Source organism: Mchenga conophoros, linkage group LG22 (genome assembly GCF_057382185.1).
Source record: "Mchenga conophoros isolate Kocher_MC1m ecotype Shallow Benthic linkage group LG22, M_conophoros_male_GT1.1, whole genome shotgun sequence".
In the NCBI taxonomy this organism is placed as follows: Eukaryota; Metazoa; Chordata; class Actinopteri; order Cichliformes; family Cichlidae; genus Mchenga; species Mchenga conophoros.
This window is the reverse complement of record NC_140546.1, coordinates 9,042,677-9,061,055: the sequence shown is the minus strand read 5'-3', so window position 1 is coordinate 9,061,055 and position 18,379 is coordinate 9,042,677. Positions and strand designations below refer to the sequence as shown.

At 40.3% G+C, this 18,379-nt stretch overlaps 1 protein-coding gene across 3 annotated transcripts in view; it reads left to right on the top strand.

Moving 5' to 3' along the window:
* Positions 1–18,379, top strand: part of macf1a (microtubule actin crosslinking factor 1a) — a 231,165-nt gene that overhangs the window by 7,960 nt on the left and 204,826 nt on the right. For all 3 annotated transcript variants that reach the window (XM_085263536.1, XM_085263533.1, XM_085263535.1), the window contains exon 2: positions 1,948–2,182. In XM_085263536.1, coding sequence (XP_085119662.1) covers positions 1,960–2,182 — 223 coding nt within the window. In that variant the 5' untranslated portion in view covers positions 1,948–1,959. The remainder of the gene's footprint in view (positions 1–1,947; positions 2,183–18,379) is intronic.

The following is an 18,379-nucleotide window of genomic DNA, read 5'->3' as shown; positions in this document are numbered from 1 at the left end:
CGTTTTTAAACCTCAGCACAGAACTGCTGGGACTCCCTGTGGAGCTGAAATATAAGAGCTGATATAAGGCAATTCATTCTCTCAGAATAGAGGTGCTGAGTTTAGAGTTATTGATGTATTGATCCTGAGATGGACGGATCAGTTCATCGGGTCTCCAGAGTCCTACAAACACACACACACACTTCCTTCTTGTGTGTGTGACGCCTGCAGCCCCTAATTCGCTTTAGAGAGGTAGGTTAAAGAGTGGAGATGAGCAACAGATAGAAGTGTAGAAACGTGAGAAGGTATAAGGAGTGAAAGCGAGACGAAGACAAAGGGAAAAACTCTCTTCTGTCTTCCTGCATATTGACTCTTCTTTAAAAATAGAAACGCTACTCAGACTTTAAAATCTCATCTCGCTGCTCCTTTTTCATCACAGCCTCTGCTCAGCCTGCTGAACTGTTTCCCATCCCCCCACCTCAGCTCAGAGATTACTTTCTTCCATCACACCTGGAATCTTCCATATATCTATAAAAACTGGTGTGTGTCCAAACTGGAGCAGTTACACCAGCTTCTATCTCTTTTTATGCCTTAAAAGTTTGCATGATCTTTGTGTTTGTCCGGGGGCTGTAAATGTAGCTGTAACCTTACAGCTCAGCTGAGGGAGGACAGCGTCAGTGTTTACGCTGTCAGGAGCATGACCCCCCTCATCACGGATAGATGCTTCAGCGCTGTGATGTAGCTGGCAGTCTAATTCAGCCAAAGGGAAACAGTGTGAGTCTGCTCACGACAAGCTTGCAGACTTGTTTGTGCAATCTGGTTGTGATTTTTGGAAAGAAATATTACTGTGGAGTTTATCAAAAGTTTGAGCACCACGAAGCGAGTGTCATTGAGTTCCACTGTAATTAGGAAAACGCAGACATCTATCTGGATGTCTAAAGAGCACACTAAGATAGAGGAAAAATATAAATAAATAACAGTTTGGAATGAGTTCCCATTTGAGCAATTTGTCAGTGCACCCACAACTTCGAAGAAAATTGTGTTTTTAAAAAGCTTGAAAGATGTTTTTTTTTTAAATAATAGATGTTGCAAAAAATGTCATGTGGGGTAAAGAAATCCACAAAATGTACAAAATAAGAAGCTTTTTCAGTAATGTAGGAACATGGACCACATCTATTTTAGAAGCATCCATCCGAGAGGTGATGTACAGGTCAACAGTGTTAGGACTGTGATTGGATAACTACATCTATGGCCAGTTTAGACAGTTAATGTCACATGATGCCATCTTTGGCCTCTGAGAGGAAGCCAGAGTGCTGAAACCCATGCAGGCACAGGGAGAACATGTAAACACATAGAAAAGCATCAGCTAATCACAAGGTTTGAACACAGAGCCTTCTTGCTGTGAGGCACAGTTCAAACCACCGCGCCTCCGTGTTGCAGAAGCAGTCTGTGCATTATTTATGTGTCGGTCCGAGCACATAAATAGCGATTTAAGAGGGTAAAGCAAGCGGTCCGCTTTATGCGTTCTGATCAACTGAAGCTAAGGATGAAATTTCATCTGTGTCTCAAAGTTACATCTTTCATGTTTTGTTTATTCGAGCAAGCCTCAGACATTTCCAGTGCGATGTGTGTCGTCTTCTTCTCTGAGCCGCTGTTTCGCTTCCATCCAGCTGTCGCTGCACATCTGCAGCTTCCTGAACACTGAAGCTATCATCTGGACACAATGATTAGTTTAACCCAGTTCATTCTCCTTCCTCATTTCTCTCATCCGTCTTGCTACATTACTACTGTTGTTATGTTACAACTTTGCATCATTCATGACCCCTGCGTGATCACACTTTAAGCAAGCAATAAATTATCGAGTGTTTCCACGTTGTCCTTCTTTTCTGACCTCTTTTCTCTTCCCACCCTTCCCACATCCCTTTTTCCTCCTACCATCCTTCCTCTCCTTCCTTCTCCTCCTTGCAGCCCTAAGCAGAGATGGAGTCTTCGGATGATGATACTCTGAGTGAGCGCTCCTGCGTCAGCGAGCCGTCATTCCGTAGCGAGCGTTCAGGGGGGTCGTTATCCCCGTGTACATCAGGACTTGTGGGCCCACCGGGAGACACTTTGCCATGGAACCTGTCTAAGCATGAGAGGAAGAAGAGGAAGAGCCAAGATTCAGTGTTGGACCCAGCAGAGAGGGCAGTGGTTCGGGTCGCAGGTGAGTTGATAAATGTAATACTTTATCTTTCTGCCTTTGAGCAACACTCAAGGGAAGCTTCCAGGAGATGGTGAAGAGGCAGAATTTTGCTGATTGAACTCTATAAAAGCAGAGTGGGGCTTTCAGGCACAACTTTACCTGCTTTCATGAAGGAGGGAAACTATACAGAGAGGTCTTCAGAAGCTTCATGGGTCATTGCCATCACAGGGTCGTTTGTGAGGCATTGCCTCCCAACATCCTGTGAGCTATTACGCTTACATGGGTCAAGATGTGACCCATGTAATTGTGCCATGTGTCTGTGGAGTGGTTGTTTGGTTCTTCCTGTGTAAAGGTCCGAGCACTCCTCACTGCATTGCACACACTACCTGCTTTGTTTATTTTTGTCTGAGGGTGTTGCTGGGTCTGAAATGTGCTGGGACGTCATGCTCTGAGAAAAATCTTCTGAGTTTCTATGAAAAACCTGCTGCATAAGAGACGACAGTGTTACTGTCTCTCTTCTGCCTTTTCCTGGTTCTGTCCGAGTTCTTCCTTTTGCCTTTTTTGTGAGTCAATGAAGGCTGAGTTTGGATAACCACAGTTTTAAGTAATCTTTAAATATATGTGTCTGGTTTGTAGCGTTAGTGCTACAAGGGGAAAACTGCTGAAAAATGCACTCTGATGTAACATTAAAACTGACAGGAGCAAAGCACAGTTGCTGCACATCAAAGGTTCTTAGTTTGAACGTTCCTGGTCAGCTGGATCCTGACGTGAGATTGGTTGGACATTTCAAAGCTGACTGCAAGGTGTGTGGATGTGAGCATGAATGATTGTCTGTATTTAGCCCTGCCTTTGTCACGGATTAGGTGTTTGCTGCCTCTTTCCCTGTGTCAGCTGGGATTAGGGTGCAGCGCAGCCCCCTGATGTCATGGTTGGATAAGAAGTTTAGAAAATGGATGTAGTGTGTCATTTTCAATCAAAATGAAGCTTTATACAAAACATAAAATATAAGCAACGTCAGCAGCATGGGGACATTCAGGTTGCTTTGCTCAGGAAATGCTTTTGCACCAATTAATAAAGAAATATACAAGTAATAGAGGTTGTTCAGGTATCTGATCAGGACGCCTCCTGGATGCTGAAGAGATTATATCTCTCAGCTGGCTTTGGAACGACTCAGCGTCCCCCAGTGGAACATTTGGCTGGGGTGAAGGAAGTCTTCTGCCCAGTGACTCAGACTCAAATGGATGGATATATGTATCAAAGGAAATGAATAAACAACCAAAACGGTTAAGAGTTCCAGAGTTTTTGGTTACTTTTTGTTCCCCATTTTAGTTTGAAAATATTTCATAAGTTAAGTGTTCTCAGCGTATTTACTTCCTGTCAGTGTGACATCCCACTGTTCATAATTATTGCCAGAAACCAAGTGTTTCCACACTTCTGTAGTTTAGTTTACCCACTGTGCCTACATCTACCTGCCCTTGTGATGAGTTCCTTGACTTTAGGTTTTCAGTCATGTGTAGTTTCTCCTCCTGTTTGTATCTTTGTTGAGAACATCCCGTGTCACCCCCAGGCCATCCATCGGTGGTAAGTTGAGTATAACTGATATAGGCTTTACAGTCCCTTATATTAACAGACTTGAATCAATAAGTAATAAGAATTGCATAGGCAGGGCATCTACAGCTCTAATATAGAAAAGCTGACATTGGACCAACCTTTTGCTCCTGAAAAGACTCTTTAAAAGGAAACACGTCGCTCTCATATTATTTGTCTTTTTATCACCAAATATCTCTGCAAAAAGGTTTTTTTCTTCTTGTCGTGAATTATTCCTCATGCATCCACTCTCACATGCACACTGACATTTTCACTAATCACAGGGCTTCTTTCAAACAGTCATTAAGCATCCTCTGAAAAAAGCCTCATCTCCTTAAATGTCAAAGAAATGAGAAGAAATTTCTAGTCTTTTATTTATGGGATGGATAAAGACGTCTGCGGCTTGTTATTAAAAGTGTTATCGTGTAACACTCAGATGTAATAATCACTGTTTTCTTAGTTATCGGTTTTAATAATGGTGGTTAGCAAATGTCAATAAAGAGCTGTGAGCAACATGAACCTTGAATACAAGAAAACGCTTAGTTTCATTGTGAAGGCAGCAGAGATGAGCTTTATCTCATTTTTATTGTGTACATTCCTACGTGCAGGGATCACATGTCAAAGTCAGGAGCCAGTATCATCCTCTCGTATTTGTGGTAACAGAAGATGGAGGAGAAATGTAGGTTACTCAGTTCTCTAGAGAGGCCGGGGCTCCCCTGCTCACGTAATGGATCACTGGCAGCACGCCTTTTTTTAAATACAGAGAAGAGGGGACCTCGAGTTTGATAATTGAGGGAAATGAAGTAAAAGCAGGCTCATGTGTGGCTTTCCCCTCTGATGGCGTCTAATAGTTGTGCTTATTTTTTCAGTTTGAGGCTTTTATATAAATGCGCTTCAGTGGATGGACAGTAAGGCCTCCAGCTTCGTCAGCATGCTCTATAACTCTGCTGGCCTACAGCTGGTCCAGCAGTAGAGGAAACTCTGATCATAGCACATCATATAGCAGCTTAACAGCTCTCCAATGAGGCAACAACCACAGCATCTTATCAACAACAGGACGGCTGCCAATAACAAGCAATTTTTAGATTATTTGGCAACCTACATCTTTGTTCAGCATTTTTTCTCTTATCACACTTTTCTTAATCTTATGTTTCCCTTAAATTACTTTTAGTTCAATCAATATAGAAGGTATATTTGATTTTTTTAAAATATTTATTTTGACATCAGAATATTGATTACCACTCAGGAGGTTTCTTCTCAAAGTGAATTATACTTTCTTAATGCCTTCACTTTGCACTCTCCTTGTTTTTTTGAGACTATAATTGAAACCCAAAAAGGCGGGCGCTCCAGAAACCTCGAGGAGCCAGATTTATTGCTTCTATAATCAGCGCACCAATTTTAAGCTGTCTGACATCATCAATAACCCTTTCAGCATTGCTAACTTGCATTAGGCAACACACAGTGCTTCTGTCCCACTGAGGATTTAAATGATTTATCATTATTATTAGTCTGTTATTCATTTGTTGTGATTTCTACATTTATGTTCAATTTAATGACATCATCAAATCACCTTCTTTCATAAATACCTTAAATTTTTTAAGAGAACCAAAAGTGTTACATGCACACCCCTGCTATTTGTTTACATTCTTCCAGTGAGGTTTGCTCTTGTTCTGTGAGGAAATATGTTGGTTGGGATGTTGAAGCAGGGAAGCGATAAGAGGCAGTGAAAGTCTACGTTTCAGACATGGAAACAGCATGTAGGTCAGGGCCGGGTGAAGGAGTACATATCATCAACACAATCAGGTCAAGAGAGATGGCTCACTCTGCGTGTGTGTGTGTGTGTCTTGTATTTGTATCTCAGTGCTGATTCTCTTACAACATAGACATGGAGAAAGTTTGGGATATTTCCTGCCCTGGAACCATTTCAAGGCCTCCCACATTAATGTTTTAGACTCTCTTCCATTCACAGGAGAAGCCCGTCAGATACTTTTATGGCTGTTTTTAGAGAAGCTTTCACTTTCTTGTCCTTCCTAAATCTGTCAGCAAATGTTTGGAGAAAGGAATCTGTTGCCTGACGCTGCAGTAGAGCTCCCAATAAAGACCTTTTATGTTTTATTAATGTACTTAATTCACTTATGTTAGTTTCACAGAACAGAGGACCATGTGTGTGTTTACTTGTTTTTATGTTAGTGTGAAGACAGTGAGTGTCTGTATGTATATAATGAGTTTATCTGAACAAGCCCGGTGTTTCCTGCCAAGTAAAAATAAAGTTAGATGTGCAAGCTTTGTGGAGGAAAGGAAGATGACAAAGAGCAAAAGGGGAATTCAATTTGTACACTAGGTAAGTGAGAGTGCGTGTAAGACTGGCTCTCACATGCACACATCTACACATGCATGGCTTTTGAAATAAGGATAATAGATCAAAAGGAGGTGAAATGAAGGCAGCGTGTGGTTAAAGGATAAACCTGTGAATAATGTCATGTGAAATACAATTTGACACAATCATGAAAACAGCTGGAACCAACTGATAAGTAAAGGTGAAACAAGAAAATAAATAAATCCATTTATAGATATTTACGGACTTTACTAGACTAGCTTTGTATGAGTCACAGCTCAAAATCATCCTGATTTCCCTGAGCCTGAGAGCAGTTTATCCACTGTCTGAAACTGTTTTAGCTCCTCCCCTTTTCAGGCAACATCCTTCTGATTGGCTGCCCTACATAAACAGAAGGTTTGAACAACAGGTGGCATCTGTGCTCACATCCACAGCAGTGTGACGGAGATGACGATATAAGGGATATCCCGTCTCTGACATCATACAGAGCCAAGAGTAGAAAAATTATCTGTGTGAGTGTGAAACACAGATATTCCTTGGACGTACACTGATCTCATTGTTTGCAGATTAGACATGTCTAATATTAGCAGCTCCTAAAACACATGTCCACTTTAAGTAAAATCCACTGTGTTCAGCTTTACTGCAAAACTGTGATATTAAAAAGTTCAAAAATACAGAACTAAAACCTTCAAGAATCACTTATTGAGCCTTAATAACAATATAACATAACAGATATAAGCGTTCTCCTTTTTGTTACTGTTACACATCTAATTACAACCAGATCTGAGGACAGATGTGGCATCCTCATTATTGCTGGAGTCTGGTTTAAGAGATCTGGCGTCACTTTTATGTTCTCTGGTCATCGTTTTATTACAGATGATCAAAACTACATGCAGTAAAGTCACACAATGTTTAAATGTTAATTACACCATCATCATCATCATCATCATCATCATCACAGTTCTTCTTTTAAAGCAGAGAAAATGAAGGAAAAAATGTCTTTGTAAGTCTGACTTGCTCACACTGTGAATTTAGTTTATGGTTAATTTTATGTGCATCTTTTACATTTTGAGGACACTTTTCTCTCAGATTTATTTCTGCTCTCAGGTGTGAGGAAGAAAATACAAATGATCTCATATGTTCTTAATGAACACTTGGCTTTTTCCACTTTTTCATGCCTTTTTGGATAAACATGCATCATGTAGTTGAAATTCACAGCTGTGCAGACGGTTGTTTAGAGTGCATGCATGTGTGCGTGTAGAGAGAAATGCTGGGAAAGGTTAAAAACATTTAAGGATTATTATCTCCAGTTATTAAACCAAACACTTAGACCTGGAGCTTTCCTGGCAGCGCCTTGCGGGTGAGTCAGCGAGTCAGACTCGATTGCGTGGAGATCATTCAGTTCTGGCGGCAGCAGGTCGCAGTCGAGTAAATGTTGGCGTCGCCACAAACCACCCTGGGGCTGAAACACAGGCAACACCTAACTAACACTGCCAAAGTCTGCTGTGTGGCATTTTTCTCTCCACCTGCCAACGAAACATTTGACTTTATGTCCAGACTCACTGTGAATTTACAGCAATGCAACAAATAGCAACTGATCCTATGAACTCAACCATTACATCTAACTCAACACAACTCTTTTCTTTTTGTTTTAAACCCCAAGAAGGTTAAAGGAGATCCAAAGACATTTTGCCACAGCTAAATAAAAACATATAGAGTGGGTGTGGGGGACAAAAAGTAGTTGTAAGCCTCTTTTAATGCAGTACAGAGCAGTACAGTTACCTCACAACTGCCTGTTACCAGTCTGTAAAGTGTGTACCCATACTGTGTTCCAGAAGTACAGACAATAAAGAGCTTTACTGTGGAACAAAAAAATCACAGGACTACAGGGTCCTGATATAAGATGGGCCGATGATTCAGTAATATGTAAGACTGTAAATTAAAAATAGATATAACCAACAAGATTTCACTGACAGGTTAGTGAAGTCCCAGTTTGAAGCTGTGTCTATGTTTTCTGCTATGCTTCTGCACATGGTCCTGATTTTGTGTTATTTGAGATTTTGTCCAGTTTTTGTTTTTACCCCTTGAGTTCATCATTTATTTATTTTTATCTATCAGTTTGGAGATTTTAGTATTCTTCTTGTGTCTCTCTTATCCTGCTATATTTAGATTATTATTAGTGGTAGTTTCCCTGTATGTTCTTCTTATTGTCGTTCTTTCTGCATCTCTTCTTGTCTTGATTAGTGTGACTTTTAGTTTTTTCCTGTTTTACATTGTTTTTGTTTTTTGATTCATGATTATGTGAATTTAAATGGTTTTACTTGTGCAAAATACTTTCTCCTCTGTCTTGATCCACAGTTGTTTCCTTTTGCACCCTATGTTGAGTCCTGCATTAAAATATTTTAAAGGAGAAATCATTTAGATCAGAAATCATGTGACTAACTGAAGCTTCTTCAGTCCATTCAAATGATATAGTGGAAATACATGGTGGTAAGTGCTCAGAAAGGAGGTTCTGGGTTCAAACCTGGCGTCCATCCAGAGATGTAAATGTCAGATTAACTGGTCATCCAACATAGTTATAGGTTTAAATGTTAATGGTTGTCTGTGTTTGCGCTATGAGGTGCAACCTTGCACTTGCCCCTTGTCAGCTTTGATAAGTTCTTGTTGCTGAGTAAAGCATGCTGTACATTTTTATATCCTGTCTGCTAAATGGTTTGATGTGACAAGCAGAGCACGAGTGTCTCTGTAATACTGACGCTGTCGAATTCACTCTGCAGAGGCTTTCATTTAAAGCTCATGCTTCTGGTAACATCCTGTATCTCCCAGGCTTGTTCAGTGCTCGCTCAGGCGTGTGCAGCCTATTGTGATGATTTTACATTTTAAATAATCTGTACGGCGTGTTTACACTGACCTCAATTTCCAGTCAAACAGAGGTCAGAATGTGAATATATTAGCCTGCTTATAAGCCACACAGTTTAGCCCCATGATAACATATTCATACAGACTAAGGACACGCAGCACAGAGATGTAGTGCTAGGAAGAAGGTATTCTTTTCTCTCGGAAAATATCTATTTTTATTTTGGCAAAAGTTGCATCCTTACACATCTGAAGAAAGAGCAGGCAGAAAAAGTGGAGGACGAGGGGAGGAAACACTGGGAGCTTTGTGAATACTGGAGAGGATAAAGAGAGACACTGCTGTAGTGACTGGACTCTGTTATTCAGACACTTTGGGTTGCACTGCCTGTCTGCTGAATCTGAATGTCAATGAAACCGACCAACAGCTGCTAGTTTTTCTGTGTACGTGAGTGAAAATTCAGTATTTTCCCACCAAATTACATTTTGAACTAATTGGGGGCTGTAAACACAGACCAGAATAAAAATATTTTAAAAGTAGTTTGTTAGTCTTAGACTGTATATAAAAGATGGTCATAGCTAATGCGATATCTCCCATCTTTGTGTTGCAATTTTGTTTTTGATGAGCATTAACCTCAGGGCACTGCATACCCATAGTGTGCTGACTTTTCAATCATAAGGTGGCTTTAACATCTTTTTTACTCTTCATTGGACCATAAATTAAAAAACTAAACGTCAAGTTGCATTAAGTAAGACTTAAAACCATAAACTGAAATTTTTTTACTGAGGTCACAAATTAGGTTAGAAATGGGATAATTTTCTTATATATTTCTGTAACTAGAAGGACGTTTTTGTGCATATTTTTACAAGAGTTGCTACTCTTCTTCAGGTTTTGGTTGTGACGTAATTACATCACATCCAATTAAATCACAAAAAAGGCTTTCTGACTTCAAAATTCCTCATGAATGCTGAACATTTAGGTTTTCTTGTTTTACTTACATGGAGATGCAGTAATGGAGAGACACAACAAATAAAGGATTGTTTGGAAATTATTTGTACAACAAAATAAGAAAGGAAATGACACAGTGTGATACATTTGCTCAGTGTGAGTGAGGCAGCAGCAGTGATAATTTATGCATATGAGCATCAGGACCTCAGATGTCTTTGCCTGCATGTAACTTAGGCGTCCGCCATCCTGCCTGCTGCATTTTTTTTTTTTTTTGCAGGCAAACTGAAAGGAAGCCTCGGCTCAAGGCCCTGGCTATTACCCTGTTGCCATGGTGACGTGGTCTACTCTGTTTCCATGGTTATGCAAGGCTAGGAGAAGCAATGGCGGCAGGGGTGAGAGAGACTGACACTGGATATAAAAGGGGCGCAAAACAAATAGCGAAGGAGTGAGAGAGTGTCCGAATTTTAATTTGGAGTGGAGAAAGGAGGGAGAGAGAGACCGAGGAGTGAATGATCGTGTGAGTTTAGAAAGTAATGAAGAGAGGAGAGAAATGGAGTCGGAGAGAGAGGGGGAGAATTTAAAGAGGGGAAAGAAAGGGTGACTCTGTGAATAGATGTGAGGGTGAAGGAGGTCATAACACAGAGAAGAGAATGATTAACAGGAGGATGAAGACAAGCACTGACAACTTAAAAAAAGAACTTGGAAAGAGAAATGAGCTCGAGGAACAAGACGGAAAAACAAAAGGAGAACGACTGCTATGAATAAGAAAGAAGTAAAGATGAGAGGAAACAGTAGAAGAGCTTAAAACAGAAAGAGATGGGCAAGATAGGATTGTAAAGAAAGAAGGAAGGGAATAAAGCAAGGAGACTAAAGGGAAATAAAAGTGATTGTGTGGTGAAAAGGAAACTTTGAAAGCAAGAGAAACATAAAGTTTAAAAAAAGAAAAAAGCACCACCCAACAAACTTTTTTCGGTTGGCCATGATGTGCCAGTAGGCTACATCCTCTAAGCACTATAAAGTTTTACAGGTTCTTTTTTCCTTTTTTGGGAGGAAAGCAAGTAGATAGTGTCTTTGGTATAAACTGTTCATGACCTGCCAATGCTCAAATGCCTTAAACCTGTACTTCTTCCAGTGTCCAGCAGGGGGCGACACCTGGCTGCAAAGAGAGGTCAAACTGTACAGAAATATAGCGGAAACTAGTTCTATTTCTATCTTATTCTGTGACCACAGTAAACATTTTTCTGTTAAATTTATGGTCTCAGTCACCAGTTTAAAGTCATGTTTATTACAACATGATGTTCATTTTGTCAGTGATGGGTTAATTTAGAGTAAAATGGGCAGCAAAGAAGGGTATACTTTAAGATGCACCAAGAGCTCGTAATGTATGGTTTCTAAAGACAAAATATGTTTTAGAGTGTGATTGTGATAGATCTGTGATGACATGTACTGTAAGATACCTGCTGGTCTGGAAATCAACTGAATATAAAACTAAAAATAAACTTGACAGACGTTTTTAGCAGTGTCATATCCTGGGATTAATTTCTCAACTTATGGGGCTAAAGGTTCAGAACTAACAAAGATTTTTACAGCAGAGTGTTAAATGTGTTTTCAATTAAGACACTAAATCTATTCATTTACAGAAAAATATTATGGACACATTTAAATCTGTTCTTTTTTAAATTTTATGTTACAATGAAACTGAAACATAAGAAAACCAGGACAATTTTAAATAATCACATTTTGGACTAACAGTCTTTATAAATTAATAAGAGGTAAGCTAAAGTGGTTACTAGCATGAATCTACAAGTATTTGGATCAAAGCTAAAGCACTTACCCAAATTAGATGCATTAAACTGCTTCTCATGCCATTCATATTTTCTCATTGCATGATTGGAAACATCTGATTGCAGACATCACCGACTACACTTGAACCAGTTAAGAGTTTATACTCAGGCTTTGTTGTTATAATCTTTTAAGTGCATTTTTATCTATGATTGAATTTGTTTATTTGTGAAAGTCAAAACAGTAGAGCAAAGGTCAGACCCTGTAAAGAGTTTTAACTTAAATCCAAGTCACTCACAATAGATTTGATTTAATCTCTCAGCTGGTTATTAAGGGCGCTCAGCTGCATTATTAGGAAGTAATTTACACAAAAATGCAGGCGTGGATAATGAGATCAGACTGTTTGATGTTAGCTTTCATTTTTTAGATGTTTCATGAGTAGGCACGTAAGCAGCAGAGAGGTTTCTGTGTGAAATGTTTGTGGCTGACGTTAAAGTTAGAAGCCAAGGTGGAGCTCTGCAGCTGAAGTGTTTGGTCATGCTGTTGTGTTGAGGACTTTGTGTACTTTTGGCACATTCACAGTGCAGCTGGACTCTGCATGTAGCACAGACACACAACAATACACATGCTAACAAACACATGCAGAAGACTCGCACTGCGGGAAGAAAACAGTGAAAAATACACTTGAACACATATTTTACTACTTTTATTTAAGTTCACGCTTATGTATTTACTATTAATACACATCATGACATGAAGATGAAAACATACAAGTGGAGAAACATAAACAAGAGGTCATTCAGGCCAACTCTGACTCATCTGTAATTTCCGTTCTCCACCACTAGACGGAGATATAATGGTTTCACACACCGACAGGTTCATTTTTAGGAGGAATCACCTGCTTTTCCTCATTTTATCAGTGAAACTCTGTCTGGACTTTATAGAGTGAAAGATGTTTTTCTCTGGCTGTTCAATGCTGTAAAGTACAATAGAAACGACTGGACCATGAGACCAGAGTCACATTAGCCCGAGTTTATTTGCTTTTTAAGACAAAAACATCTGTTGGAATGTTTTTCTTTCAGTTCTCGCATTTTGGATTCATCTTCCTTGACTTCCTGTAGATACAGAGGGTGCCAGATCTGTATCCCTAAAGTGTCTGTTTGTGTTTACATCACTGGGGTAATGTTAATGTGATGTGTGTCGGTCCTGTAATGAGGGAGAGGCAGAGTGAGGAGACACAAACAGGATGTTAGAGTAATGAAAGATGGGGTCAGATCTCTGCAGAGAGACGAATCTAATCATTCACTTTGAAACTGATAATATCTTTGTGTAATTATTATAAAGAAATTAGTCTTTTCTAAATCGCTTAAGGTGTTTTAAGCCAGACTAGTGATGCTTTTATAATTAACCAACATTTCCTTTGGTGCGGGAAAGCTCCTGAACGTTTTCCTTTTTGCACAAATAGGATGTTTTTTTATTGAACCTGTGACCTCCTACTTATTCTGCTACCTTCAGAAATGAGCTCTTGCAATGCAGCAAAGCAGTATATTTCTGCAGAGACTGCCAGTTTGTTGGTGTTGGCCTTGCTCACTGATGATGTGTTGAGATTAAAGGCTTCAAGGAAGGAAGGAAAAGAGGGTCACAGTAAGATGTATGAATGGCTCCTGGGTCATTGAACCGCTGATATGATAAATGTTGTATGAGCTTGTGAGGCTGGTTTATTTACTGCCACTTTCACTCTTTCCTTTTATCTTTTGTCATGTTACATGGTTTAAATTCATCTGAGTACACATGTGTGCATGCATGACGTAAATGATGATATGCAGCTACTTCCAGACCTGTTACAGCAGCCGTGACCCACACATGACAGACGGACAGTAAATACCCGTTCCAACACACTTCAGTATTCAGTACATACACATATTCTTCCTGTTTGCATTAATTTGATTAGAAAAGGGGCAAAATGAAAAGGCTAAAATACATGAAATATCCTCTTTATATATTTAGAGAAAGATGAATTTCTAAATTTACTTGAAAAGGTTAGGGATCTTAAAAATGTTCCTTATAGGCCCTTATAAGGCCCCATTACATTTCCAAATGATATCCATATATTAAGCTAAGGACGTAATCTAGAATTTATAGGGTAAGAAGGGAGGATACTTTCCATGTGCACACCCAAATCCATAAAATCTTGCAAATTGAAGATATTTAAATGCATTATATTCACAGGCTGCATCGTAAATTAATGATGTGCATACTGAACTTATCAACAATAATGCTGATATTTTAATTTCTATTTATTTGTGCATAAGTATGGCTGCCCTGCTTCTGTGTTATCCACTCTCCTGTTGACTTTATTCCTGTAAGTAATAACTGAGACCACCAACAGCTCCAGCAGCAAAGCTCTGAATTTCACATTCAGTGAATGTAAGCTTCTTTGCTGTTCCTCTCATTGCCATCTGAATAACCTGGTGGTGTAAACACAGTTTTTTATGTGATTTACTTTCCATTCATGGCTGCAGACATGAGTGGAAATATGCTGCATTCCTGCCCTTTTATGTATCTGGCTCTTGATTTCCCAGTCACTGGTCATCTGCCTTGTGGGGCCACTCATGCATCTTTTATTTGTGTTTCGATCTAATATTGACTTCAGACAGACATCTACAATCTACACCTGCCTCCACTCTTGACATCTCCACCTCTTTTACTCTGTGGACTCTAGTTTCCAACCACATAAATGTATGTTTTTCTTCTGACAGAATGGAGATGGTATTGTGATTTACATAAAGGTTATCTTTATGTGTCTTTGTGGGATTAAATGACATAATCTCTGCACCAATGATGCTGCTTTATGGACTGTGACCTTACTGGCATTGAGAGATTATCCACAGCAGGACAGGGCAGACACACAGATTACTTAACATAAAATACATATTTAATGGCGTCAAATACAGAACAATAAGATGTGCCTGTTTTTCAATTAAATATAATCACCTAGTTTTACTGTTTCCTGTGTCTGGAGAAGCTTATAAGTTTTGGTTTAAAAGCTTGTTAACAAGGTGTTGTTTAAAATTTTATTATTTCGCCAGAGCTCCTGGTTTTGTATGTTTACTTAGCCTTTAGATTGCACTGTGCTCCATTCATTCAGTCCACTCCTTTAAACATTCTTGAGTTTATTTAGTGTGTTTTACAAGTTGTTTGCAGAATTTTTCAGAAATAATAAATCAAAATGCATCTACTTGTTACTACAGTGACTACCTGCCATGGCAAAAATGCAATGTGGTTGCAAATCCTCATGCATGATCAATTAGTTGGGGGTTGACAATTGTAGAAAAATGACTTAACAAGCCTGCAGGGACCACAAGGGATCAGGGAGCTTTTCAGACAGACCTTCTGTTAATATTAGCTTATGGGGGTGAAATCAGGGAACTGCAAAAAGACACAAATGACAAACAGACTGAAGTAATTCAAATATGACAGTCTGAAAACAACGATTTATATGCTTGTGAGATGCATCTCAAAAAGGTTAAAACTGAAAAAACCACCTATAGAGAATTAAAATGATTACACAGAGAAGGATGACTTCTGAAAGTAAGCTCAAAGCAATCACAAAGAAACACAAAATAACTGGGGGGAAAACTACAGCCAAAAGGAAACAAAAAATGGTTCAAAACAAGGAACAGAAATAAAATATGACTATTGAAGGAAAAATTAAAACCACCAAAAAGACAAAAAAAGATTTCTAAAATATACAAAATGACTCAAACAAAGTTCAAAGTTATGCTGAAAAATTAACAGAGAGAGACATAAAATTACAAAAGGACTTCTCTTGAGTTGTGGGGGACTTTAACATGTATGTGCCTTTTGCAAAACAAACAAAAAATGTTAAAAACTGACAAATTTAATTAGTCACAAGTGTCAAACATAAGGCCCAGGGGCCAGAATCGGCCCACCGAAGACCATGGAGCCCGCTGAACTATTTTGGAAATTTTAACTGTATTTGCATTGGTTTTACAGCTTTTTCCTACATATAAAGACTGCCACCATGGCTCTTCATGGCACACCAAAGTAAATAGATAAACAATAAGAATTAAAATGGAGAAAATGTCCTGTTTTTTCCGCTATGTGAATAAATGTGAATTACTCTCCTGGGCAATGAGGTACTAAAATAACAAAGTACTAGAACTTTCTGTTATTTTACACATTAGTTGGAGTAAAAATGAAAAAAGAAGAAATTCCACTTTAATCACATTAAATGGGGGTTAAATGTATTTAGTCTGGGGTTGTATGTGGCCCACGATACAAAATGAGTTTGACATCCCTGGTATAGATTGTCAGTTCAGCAGTTTAACGGAAAATAACGTTAAGTGTTAGCATGCTACATGTAGTTTTCAATCAGGGGGTTATTGCTTTAGTAAGCTGGTTTAATATCCGTCACAGTGGGAAATGATAAACAATATTTTAAAACACCTGAACAAGATTTGTCACTGAGCCACTACCTCCGTCTGAGGGCGCTCCAGCTCCATTTTCCACCTGTTCAGCTAGGCTAGCTAGCTCTTCCCCGGCTCTACAAATTCCTGTGGCGGAGGTTCCTGGCGCGGCCGGTAGAGAGGGATGGAAGACAGCCACTGCAGGAAGGACCGAGAAACCTGAGCATAGGAGGGAGAGAGACACACGCACACACATTCACACGGACCCAGGGGCCGCAAAGCCTCGGACAGAAGCAGCCATTACGACTGGGAAGCATGATGGGAGCTCGCCCGGCTCTTTTCGGATCCACAGGACGCTGCCGACTCAGCCTCGGATAGAAAGCCCGAGCCCGGATACGGTTTGGTTTGGAGCTCCGGACGGAAAGAGACACACGGCCCCCTCCCGTCACTAGGATATACTCCCTCCCTCCCTCTCTCTCTCTCACACACACGCACAGGAGGCACAAAAAGCAGCAGTCACCGGGTGGAAGGCGATATTTAAGGAGGGACTGGCTGGAGGAAACGCACCGAGCGATGCGACCGTGTGGCCCCGCACCCACACGTACACTGACGGCTGTCATGGATAGATAGCGTTTATGTAACCTTCATTTTAGTAGATTTTCACAGATAGACGCTCACTGAGGCTTTTTGTTGTCCTTTATATTCTCTCAAGTGTCCCTGAGGATTATCTAACCGCGCTCCAAAAGTGAGCTGCGGGGCTTTTGGTGTGCGCCAATGCATCATATTCACTAGTTTCACGCACCGTGGTGTTTGTATTGGACACCGGAGGAGGGAGAAGGAAGCACAGGGAGCCGGAGCTGGGGTCCGGACAGGCAGCAGAAGCAGCAGCAACACCAGCGGAACGGGTTACTGCGGTAGTCCGCAGGCCGACCCCTCTCTTCTTCACAAGCCGGCTTGTGAGCCACCATGGCCGGTTTCGTACCGGGTCTGCTGCCTTCAAACCACTCACAGGAGAAGGAGTTCGCCCAGGCGTATGAAGATGTGCTGGAGAGATATAAAGGTAAATGTACAGAGATCTTCAGCAGGATGCAAGAGGATAATATGAAAAAAAGCTATCCCACGGGGAATAGTTAAGGCGTTTGTTTGTATTGTCAGGGAATGAAAGGGAAAATGATGAAAGAAACTCCGAGATTATGTCTGAAAGTGTAAGTGGGTTTTTAGGCACGCAGCCAGCACCACTCTGCCAGTTTCATAATCTGGATTTTTTCCTTGTATTTTGGATAAGCAAAGCAGGACTTCTAGCCTTGCCACATTGTTGGCCTCCACAGTGCATGCCCTGACTCCCTCCTAATCCACTTGTGTGCTTTTGAGACACCAGAGGAAGCAGTTTTATGAAGTTCTCCCAGCCCACTCCTGTAAGGAGTTTTCCCCACATGGCCTCGGGTTTCGCCTTGTTTGCTGTTTAGCCTGTAAATATCAAAGCTGCTGCTGTGCAGGGCACTGGGATGGTTTGAGTTTGCTGTGATGTGGCTTTAAAACACTTTAAGGTGAAGAAAACAATCATTATATTTATTTTTCTGTGTGTGTATGTGTGTCTGCCCTGCAGCAGAGGTCTTACAACCAGGGCTGAGACTTGCTATTTTATAATACCGGTGACAGGGGCGCTTTAAAAATGAATGCCTCTGCTGAACTTGACTGTTGGGAGGAGGTGTGTGTGTGTGTGTGTGTGTGTGTGTGTGTGTGTGTGTGTGTGTGTGTGTGTGTGTGTGTGTGTGTGTGTGTGCGTGCGTTACAGAGGGACAGAATGGGGATGCAGACAGCCAATAGACTTGGGTCACATCTGTGATGCTGGCACTGATGAAAAGGAGGTGGTTTTGAATTATTGATTGTTATAATGAAACTAAACTCCTCTGGGTTTGGGACATAGCCTCCATGTGCTGCTGTCAAATATGTGAGAGGAGGAGGGAGGTTGAGATGAGGAGTTTCGTATCCGAGCCTCCAACATAAAGTATGTGTTCAACACACCTGTCTAAGCACAAAGAAAGAAGCCCTTTGGGAGGTTTCACTAACAGTTTGCAATATCTTTTCTATGCCAACACTTTGCTTAACTTATCTCTCACTCCGTGCAATAACCTGTCTACAGAAGGAAATATGCAGACTTTATCTACTTGAGCCATAATATGTAACAGTCTCCTCTTGTAAACGACACATCAGTGAAGCTTTGCTGCAAATATTGGTCTTTCTTTCTTGTAGATGCACTCATTCAGGCTCATATCATGCAA